Below are 10017 nucleotides of genomic sequence, written 5' to 3' on the forward strand. Positions count from 1 at the left end.
CCGAGATGGCCGGCACGATAAAAATTAAAAAAACGCGCAATTTCTCAAGAGGCGTTATGGGACATCGGGAAAAGAAACGCGACGAGGTACGCCGTTTCAAAAGGTCACACCTGAGCCGAGAATCCCTGAGCTCGGTTTCCGGATTCGGCTCTTTTAGCACACAGAAGAATACAAAAAATAGAAAGGAAAGAAAGAAAATAAAAGATAAAACAACCACGTGAAGTCTTAAGACAATAGTTTGACACTAAAGAGAACATGGGACGATCGGACATTTGGGAAATACATCGGAATATATTGCTGTCAAACTCCACATTGGGAACTTGGCAGGAATTAATAAGCAATTAATACAAAGAAGAAGAAAAAAAGAAGAGAGAAATTATGCTATAACAAAATGAGAAAAAACAAAAAAAACTCGAGTTGTGTTTTGCTAGCTGGCCCCGATATTCTTCACTTGCATCTGAAAAGCTGCAAACATGTTCCACAGGTCACACCGCCTGGTGTCAAAACAAAACAAAAACTTCCAACTACCCCTTTCAGCTTTTTTGGAATCTTCCAGAATTGCCTGCAGCCAAGAAGAAAACAAGACAGGGAACCAGAGTTCTGCTTGAATGCGTTCCGTCCAACCATCAAGTAAGTGATCAATAGAGAGGAGGAGAGTAATGCTGCTCATTTCTCTCCCCCATTTGAACAAGGAGGATGCTTTGGGGGTCAATGAAATTGGGAAAAAATTTAAAGACTTCTTAGTAATAAAGTTTAAAAAAAACACACAAACAAGCAAATAGGTCCACCCCCGAGAGGCTTTTCTCTCTCTCTCTCTCTATATATACACGCTACCTGTGCCTGATTTTATTATCACCCTCAACCCCCCCCCCACACACACACACACTCTCTTTTGATGCCACAGCGCGAGCTACAGCCTTTATTTCTATGGAAAAGACCTTACTTAATCTCATGTGGGATGAGTTATGAGATTAAATTACATAGAGTATAACATGCCCCCCCCCCCCGCCCTCTCTCTCCCATCATAGAATTCAGGATCACACAACAGTGTTAGGGGATCTGTTTTGCATTTCAAATACTCCCCCCCGCCCTTCCACGTCTGTCCACTTCTCTCGCAACATTTGTTTCGGCAATTACAACCAAACGAGGACATAATAGTCTGGCCTGCCAGCCTCGGCCTTCTCTTTCATGTCCAGCCTCTCCCTCTGAGACGTGGACGGGGGCCAAATGTGTACAACGACCACGGCAAACACACTTGGACGCGCGCGTGCGTGCATGGAAGGCCAATAAAAAGACAGGTGTGGAACAGTGCAATACCTGAATGCAGCAGGCTGTCAGCTTCAAAAGTGAAAGAGGACAAGGCCACCATTGATCTGGGCTGATGATTGCACACTCACCACCCGAGGTAAAAGCTATGGTGGGGGGGGGGGACGCACACGGAACAGGCAGGGCGTGAACACAGGACTGGAGTGGTAAAAGAAAAAACGTGTTTGCTCTGATCTCATCACATGTGCAGACGCGCACGTGCACACACACACACACACACACTCACACACACACGCACGCACACACACACGTGCTGACAACTGTAAGACAGGAGCTGTTGTTGAGGGATGAGGGGCTGAGCAAACAGTACCAATGGAGTGCCTTTCTTCTTTTTTTTGCGCTTGCAAACAAGTCCAGAGTCGAATTGGAATCGCTGAAAAATGGAGGGCCAGGTTGAGCCACAATGCAGGAAATACAGTGAGAAAAGAGCTGTGATTCATTTTACTGGGGGGGGGGGGGGTGTTGTTCAATGGTGCTCTGAATTAGTTTCAATAACACGGCGTTGATAACAGCTCCACCCAGCTAATGAAACCGTTCCCATTTCCTTCTCTGCAAAGGGTTGAATGTCCTGGGAGATGGGGAATGATGCCCTTCATCTTAAAAGAGAATGAGTTTCCACAAAGCGCGGACGAAGGAAGACTTGGCCGTTAGTTTAATTGTGTCTTGCGAAGAAGTAGCGCCAACGCCTGTATTTATTTTAATTCCTCACCCAATTTTGAACACATCATGACGGCTTGGTAATGTAGCCTCGCTCCAATGCTTATTTCTTTACTGAATTGAGCTTGAAAGAACCATAATGCAAGTGAACGCAACCTCCGTTAGCGTTCGCCGCATGCATAGGGAAGGAGTTCAAAGTAGAAGAAGAGTCTGATCGAGTGTGTTTCGAACAGACGAGTTGCAACCAGGCGGCACCCTCCGGAGGAAGTGTCTCTAAACGTGCATTCTCTCTACTGACCATCAGGGGGCGACTCCTCTGGTTGTATAGAAGCCTATATAAAATGACTCTACTTCTCTCTTGATTTATTCCCTCAGTAAACATTGTAAACATGAGTTTATGGTCTCGATCTCTAGTTTCAAGTCTTCTTCAATACAGCGTGATGTTTATTTAGTAAATGATGGTCCATTTGGAGTCAAACAGACCATAAAGCAGGGTGTGCATTCTTTTTCACCTCCACACACCAAACCAATCTCTCTTCAGAAGATGTTTGCTGCTGTCTTAGATGCATTTTCTGCTTCAAAAGCTTTTTTGTTGTTACGTTGTGGTTTTGGAAGAAACGCCCTTAAACAACAACCTCTTGATTAATGATTTTAAATAATCAGCCGCTCTCGCTCACGTGCACGCGTACAGGCGCCTCTTCCTTTGATGAATACGACAACAGAGCGGCGGCCTGATGGCCTCATCGTTCACGAGAGCGAATAAAGAGTGCGGGGACCATTTGTTTTTACAGAGTTCTCTCCTTTCGAGTGTGGCGGGCACGGAATTAATTACACTGATTAAATGTTGTCTGTCTGTGTTGTGCGCCAGGGAAGGGCTGAAGACGTGTGTGTGTATGTGTGTGTGTGTGTGTGTGTGTGTGTGTGTGTGTGTGCTAAGTGGCTTCAGTCGTGGCACAGAATGGGCTCTGCTGTGAATATACACGGATAAATAGATCTACAAATGCACTTAAGAAGGGGGAAGAAATAAAGAAAAGATGTGTAAATTAATGTTCTAGCATCCAGCTACAATTACCACGGCAGTGAAGGTTAAAACACTTGCACGTTGAAAATGCACCATCTTCTTTAAATGTATGAAATGAGGAGCATTTAAATAATATAAAAGTTTCAACGGAAGCAGCAAGACATAAGAATTGAAATTACACCGACGTGCATAAACTGGAGCGTAGATAACGTAAAACAGTCCAAAAAAAACAACACACGGGTAAAAATAATAATATTTGTGTTTATAAATTGATATCGAAAAAAAAAAATTAAAGAGCAAAAGTTGTAAAAAAAAAAAAAATGCCCCATATGGAAAGGTAAACTATATTATGGCATTGTCACACAAAGTCAGAAATAATTGTAATGCATGTTTTTTCGTCCGTCTCTTGAAAAAGAGAAACCAACTGCACGTAGAGTCCGATGCGGGGATAGGAAGAGAATCGGCCTGTATGGAGGCCATTTTGGATGTTGCCGTTTGCATGGCCGGTGGCTTCCGAGGGGTTTTTGAGCGCAGAATACAATTTAAAAACGCAGAAAAAAATGTTAACCTATTTCCGGAAAAACTTTAATGCCGAAGGTTTTTCGGGGTCGTCGTGTAAAACGTGAGGTCTGGACCAGAACGGACCGAAGAGCCGACAATCAGAAACAGTCCAATCCTCCGAACACATGCTCGCATCACTTCCTCCAGAACACACATATTCCCGGGCTGAGTCATACAGGGGACGGTCACCCACGGTTACCCAGAAGAATGGGAGCCAACATCGTCATGACCGACTCTTTCCAGCGCGCCCCCCCCCCCCCCTCTCTCTCCCAGTCCTCCCGGCAAAACCACCAACACTTCCTCAACCGGCACGAGTAAAGGCAAAGAAGAAAAGGGAAAAAAATAACCTCAGAGATCTTGCCTTGGTCGAATAAGATCCTTTTACTGTGCGGGAGCCTACAGACAGAATATGATTACAGTGAGAGTCATCTTTTACTGACGCAAGTTGGGGAAACGGAGAGAGAGGGAGGATGTGCGGAAGTTCATGAAAACGAAAGACAAGGCACGAAAGACAAGAATTACATGGAGTTGCGTCGGGTGAAAAAAAAAAAAGCAGAGAAAGGAATTAGTATTGGAGAGCAGAGAGAGGAGAAATTAGGGGCATTGAGTCATGAGAAAAGATGTGTGGGGGGGTGGGTGGGGGGTGCTCTTGAGCAACAGGATTTGCGCCAGAGGCTCGCGAGCTTCTCCGCACAACACGGAACCCCTGGGCCAATCTGCCGGGAAATTACATCTGAGGAAGTACTGGTAGGGCCGCCCCCCAACACCTCCCTCGACACACACACACACAGACACACACTCAACTAACCGAAAATCACACATGAACCAGTGATAGCAAGTAGCTGCTCTTTCACAAACTTTAAGGAAGGGTTTCTCCAATGCCTCCAGTAACAATTGGTTCCTAAAGAATGGACAATATGGGACAGGAAGTAAGGGTGGCGCTAAAATTCTGCCACCGGATTGATCACTATATGCCAGGTTACCGAACATTCACAGTTCTCGCCATCTTGAATTTGAGGATTTGCTGCCGTTGTCTGTTTCATATTATTGCCAACTGAGTTTTGGGGGTTTTGGAAGCAATTCGCTTTGGGCTCCGGAAAAAAAGGACTTTGCTTTATCGATAGATTACATTTTAGTTTGTTGCAAAAACACTTCTTTGCATTGGGGCTGGGCGATATAAGTGATTTCATATACTATGTTTTTTCTGGTAAGTCAATTCATAACGTGTACATGAAAGAAAGTTTTTGTAAACTTTATTTTAAAAAAAAATACTTTTTGTAGACAATTTTCAATGAAATCATAAAAAAGATATACTTTTCGCATTGAACTGAGTGTCAAGTGTGACGGAAAAACAAAACCGTAACAGTATCCTCTTCAGTTCAAGTCAGGACGTTTTTATCAATTTAGACGAGGCGGTTGTGAGTCGCGATAACTCAATCTATGATTCCACCGGAAGACCATTACTTCGTGGTCATATTGAATTATCCTCGAGCCATACTTTGTGTTTGACAAAAGAAGCCAAAAACTCTCACATGCTACATATTAAAACAAAACAGACATGTTACGAACTTTGCGGACAATGTTTTTGACAAGAATGCTTAAAACCATCTGATCCCAGAATGAGTTTAGAAAAAGGATATTCGACGTGCCAACTTTTGCTACTTTGTCAATCGGTACCAACAAAAAAATGCTGACGCTTGAAACGCAGCCCTGATTAAAGGGAGGCTGTTTTTTTCCGACTCGGAGTCCAGAGGCTCCACATGTTCTCAGCCCGCTGACTGACTGACTCGCCCGTACACTTTAATCCCGTTCAACTTTGCTGCCTCGCTTTGTCACAGTCACCGGTGCTTCAAAAGGCATCAGGGAGCCATTACAGCTTTATGTAACGTCGCAGAGACGTGCACACACACACACACACACACACACACACACACACACACACACACACACACACACAGGACACCCCCACCCCCTTTCTGTGAACAAGGGGTTTCTCTACAGCTGGGTAACAAAGCATGACCCAATAATCCCAAAGCTTGACTCAAAGCTTAAGAACCCCCCGCCCCCCTATCCCTCCCTCCTCTTATATCCCTTCCTCCCGCTCTCTGAGGACTTTATAAGGCTCTGGTGAGGGGGCCTCTGGGTGTGTGTGTGTGTGCGAATGATGAGGGGAGTGCTGGTGGGGGGGGGGGGGGTGGGGGTTACAAATACAAGCACGCTTAGCTTTGATTATTCTAATTATGACTCGGAGCGAGATTATTATGAACACATGGGCCGATGAGTTGCTGATGAGCTCACGTCTCTTCAATCCGTCAGTATCGTGGTTAAAAGAGGCTGACAGTCGTGGAGGGCATACAAGGTCTTTCTTTCTTTTAAATTGTCGACGTGTACAGATGCCTTCAATTGGTGAACTTGATCAATTATGACTGAATCGACTCCCCCCCCACCCCCCCACCCATCTATTTCATTATTACTCATTGCTACGCAAATATATATATATATAAATAATATGTCTCATCTCAAAGAAATTAGATTTTGTGTTTCCTTTGTATTGTGGCAACAGCAGGCAACTCCTCCTAGTCTGGCCTTAAACTTTCTGTGACCCGGACACCGAATCTGTCAAGTCCCACACAGTAGAGAAGCAGATAACATCTCCCCCTCATCCCCGTTAGCACTAGATATCATTAGTAATTACCTAGAAAGAAAAAAATCTGGCTGGAGGCCCGTCGGTTCTGAGAAACCGGGGGAAAAGGAGAGTTTGGGTTGACGGTAGCTCCCGCTGTGAGGAACGATGAAAGAAATAAAATTAAAATAACGTCCCGTGACGGCCTTGCTACAGGGTTTCCAGCGTGTCTGGTTGCCTGCTTGGAACAAGCGCAGACAAGAGCGTTACCCGGCCTCGGCTTGAGGTAGCTGGATGCTGATTTACAGCAGGCTAATCTAAAGTGTAAATACAGGTGGGTGGCGGGGGAGGGCTGTACAACTGTAGCTTGCAGCCAGATCGAAACAATTAATACGGTTCGACTAAGGTGAGAAGTTCAACAACGCCAGACTGCAACGCGGATGCCCCAGTTTTCGAACCACCATGCCTGTGCGAGCACGCCGCATTGTCTCGCTCCTAATTGCTAAGTTCCTGCTACAAAGAGTGCTTGGCTCACTTGCACCGCCGCTAGGCTTTAAGTGGCGATTTCATTATGCCATGTCAGGTGAAAGGCGATCTCGCACAGCCCATCCAAAATCTTGAGTCAGTGAACATCCCACAACGGAAAACCGGTTCCCGCGGTGTGAAAATCGTATCTTGATGTCACACAGCTATTTGCCCCCCCCCCCCCTCCTCTTTTTGTTTTGTTGACAGGCAAGACAAAACCGTGTGCCTGCCTGCTTTATGACTGACCTTGGTGGTGGCGGGGGTTTTGGAAGCGATTCCCTAAGACTGGAAGTGTTTGCAGACGTGTGTGTGTGTGTGTGTGTGTGTGTGTGTGTGTGTGTGTGTGCACCCGTTTAAAATTGCAACTGACGCTCACAACCAAATGGGATTGCGGTTTCTTAAATCGCCCGAATTTGCACGCCGGCATTATGTGCTTCACAACTTTTTTATTATTTCAAATGCACCAGAACTAGCAGACGACTCCCCTAGTTCTGCACACACACACACACACACCAAACCTGTGTGTGTGTGTGTGTGTGTGTGCAGGTCGATGTCTTTGTAATGATAGGAAGTGTTTGAAAGTAGGTCACTGCTTCGAACTCACTCAAGCACCCTTCACTAAAGTTATGGTTTCCAAACAAGCCCCGGGCATCTGGTACAAATGTGAGGCCCTCTGGGGTGGGTTGGTTGGCAGGTTGGTTGGCGGGGGACAGAACGAAAGCCAGAACAACTCTTGACTTCCATAACTAACACAACCAACTCCCCTCAGACAGACCAAAAGTCCTCGAGCCAAACATCTCACAAGAGCAAATATCTCACTTTCACAAGTCTTGTGTTTCATTAAATACTGTTGGGGGGGGGGGGGGGGGGGGAGAGAGAAATCGATGGGCATATAAAATGCAATTAGAGACAGGCAGTCACAGAGAAACGCAACAGCCACAGTGTGCACCCCCCTCTCCGGATACCTCGGAGCAACATGAAACCCCCGGACAAGCTCCAGTGGCTCTCACACCATATGGCCCCAGAAAACCCCTCTCCCGGTCCCCACAAAAGGCTTTTTTTTATATTCTTTGTTTTTCTCTCCCCTTACAATCTATCGGTTTCATCCCATCAATCCCCCCCCCATGTCCAGGCTAATTCCGTGAATGCGCGGAGCGTGAACGCGTAAATGCGAGCGCGAGCGCAGACGAAGCTCTCGCGGAATGGCCCTTTGTTTGGAAACAGCCCCTCGCTCCGCAGCGCGAGGCGCTTATCGATCACTCCGACCGGGGAGCCGTTTCAGTCTTGCCGACGGAGCCGAGAGGCTGCGGGCGGACTGCACTAATACTACAGCAGTTCTAGCGTTATGCGCAGCTACTGGCGGGTTAACTTTAATAATAATAATATTATTATATATATAGAAGTAGAAGAAGAAACAACACAAACACTCCACAACGTGTATTTTCCACGCTGGTGGCGCCTGCGCTCTTTGTCCGGTCCGACCAGCAGCGGTAAATACACAAAAAGCTGCGTGGTTTTTTTGTGTTGTTTTCCCCCCGGATTAACGTTGGATTAATCATAATAAGGGACCCAATAACCGCCTTTGTTCCTCGCCTAAGCCGCCCCCTCAACCGACGGGCGAGTTAAGAGAAGAAGCGACTTTTTCGCAAACGAGGCGTTCGCGCAAACAAAAATAAAGCCCCGACGCTACGACGCTGTGGTATCCGCGTCTGTCAGCCCTCCTCCTTCCGCCCCCTCCCCTCCCCTCCTGCCCCCCCACCGGGGTTACGGCTCCAGCCCCGGCCGTCGATGAGGAGCCCCGGAGAGGAAGACAAGTGCTTGATAGTTGACCAAAGACGGGGTTTGAAACCCCCCCACGCACACACACAGCGAGGCAGGGCTTCAAACGTGTGACGGTCAAAGCCGGGCAAAGACGCAGTATCCAGCGGTGGAGCTGCGAAGTAACGAGAAGCCGCAATAGGAAGAAGCCCTTTAATGTGTTAACGGCAATTGGTCGGCTAAGCTAGCGCGCGACATTATCTCCGCTTCCCTTTTTTTCCACAGAGGGGCCGATAAAAAGGTCGAAACTTTGACAGCAAACGTTTCCTTGTGAGTCGACTGAACTACAAACACACGCACGGCCAAGCGTGGCTGTGTATTCGCGGAGAAATAGCCGCTTTGCATACTTTCCACGATAGCAGGAAAAACTTCCATCAATCATCCCCCAGTAAAAGATCCAGCAGACTTGGAAGCGGTCCACAATGTTTTGTGTCAAAAAAAGAAAAAAAGAAGCTTCGCCTGGTTCTTTTATTTTTTTTTAGGGAAGCATATTCCACTTACCGACTTGTAAAACGTTTTCCACACAGCCGGTCTCTAGCAGCCTGATACCCCGGCGGAAAGGCAGTCCGTCTCCCGTGCCCACTGCTCCGGCTGCCCCCACGGTAGCCGTAGTGCCGGTAGATCCTCCGCCACCGCCGGCGGTTGTAGCTCCGGACCCAGCGCCCACAGCCCCGCCGGTAGCCGCCGACGGACCCTCCTCGCCGGCGACTCGGCACTGAAACGAAGAGTACATGCATATCTCCTTCTCGTTGCGGGGAAAAGACCAGTAGACGATGCGGCGCTGGACGGGCTCCGGGATCCGCTCGAAGCGCTCCTCCACTCTCTCGAAGGCCCACTTTTCCGCGACTGCCTTCGCGGCGCAGTCCAGTAGGGACTCCGGGGAACGGTACCGGGAGCTGGGCAACCCGCTGCCGTGACCGGGCCCCGGACCGGGACCTCGGGGAGCAGGGCGCAGGCAGGGTCGCTTGCTGGCCGGTGGTAAGGAGAGGAGAGGATGGGGCGGCTGTTCTCTGCGTCCTTCCGCCATGGCGAGCCGATCAACACTGACGAGACTGACGGTGTGCGGACACCGAGCAGCAGCAGGAAGCCGAGTACTCACACACATACACTCACACACACACGCTCACACACACACACACACACACACGCGCGCGCGCGCGCACACTTTCAAACACGTACGCACGCGCACACACTGTCAAACCAGACAGGATATCAGACAAGACTTCCGAGCACAACTTTCAAAATAAAATATGGTATTCAAAATAGGGCATTTCACCGAAAAGTATGCAAGTGGTTAAAGGTTCAAACTTCTCGCGAGGGTCTTTGAATAGTCATAATATGTGTAATTACACTCACCCTACTGCGATAATTAATAATTGTTCTACACCTTTTTACACCATTTATAGCATACCTGATATGACTGATGCATTACACATGTTGGTTATGTCAATGTTACTACGCATATCAACTCTGCTATACTTTCAGG

The 10017-nt window shown here is 47.6% G+C and overlaps 1 protein-coding gene across 1 annotated transcript in view; it reads right to left on the reverse strand.

The window, feature by feature from the left end:
• The window catches only part of zswim5 (zinc finger, SWIM-type containing 5), a 51302-nt gene extending 41628 nt beyond the window's left edge, over positions 1–9674 (reverse strand). The window contains exon 1 of the mRNA XM_034554658.1: positions 9033–9674. Within this exon, the coding sequence (XP_034410549.1) occupies positions 9033–9636 (604 nt within the window). The 5' untranslated portion in view covers positions 9637–9674. The remainder of the gene's footprint in view (positions 1–9032) is intronic.
• Between the last annotated feature and the right edge of the window lie 343 nt (positions 9675–10017).

The sequence above is a fragment of the Cyclopterus lumpus genome, chromosome 17 (genome assembly GCF_009769545.1).
Source record: "Cyclopterus lumpus isolate fCycLum1 chromosome 17, fCycLum1.pri, whole genome shotgun sequence".
NCBI lineage: Eukaryota > Metazoa > Chordata > Actinopteri > Perciformes > Cyclopteridae > Cyclopterus > Cyclopterus lumpus.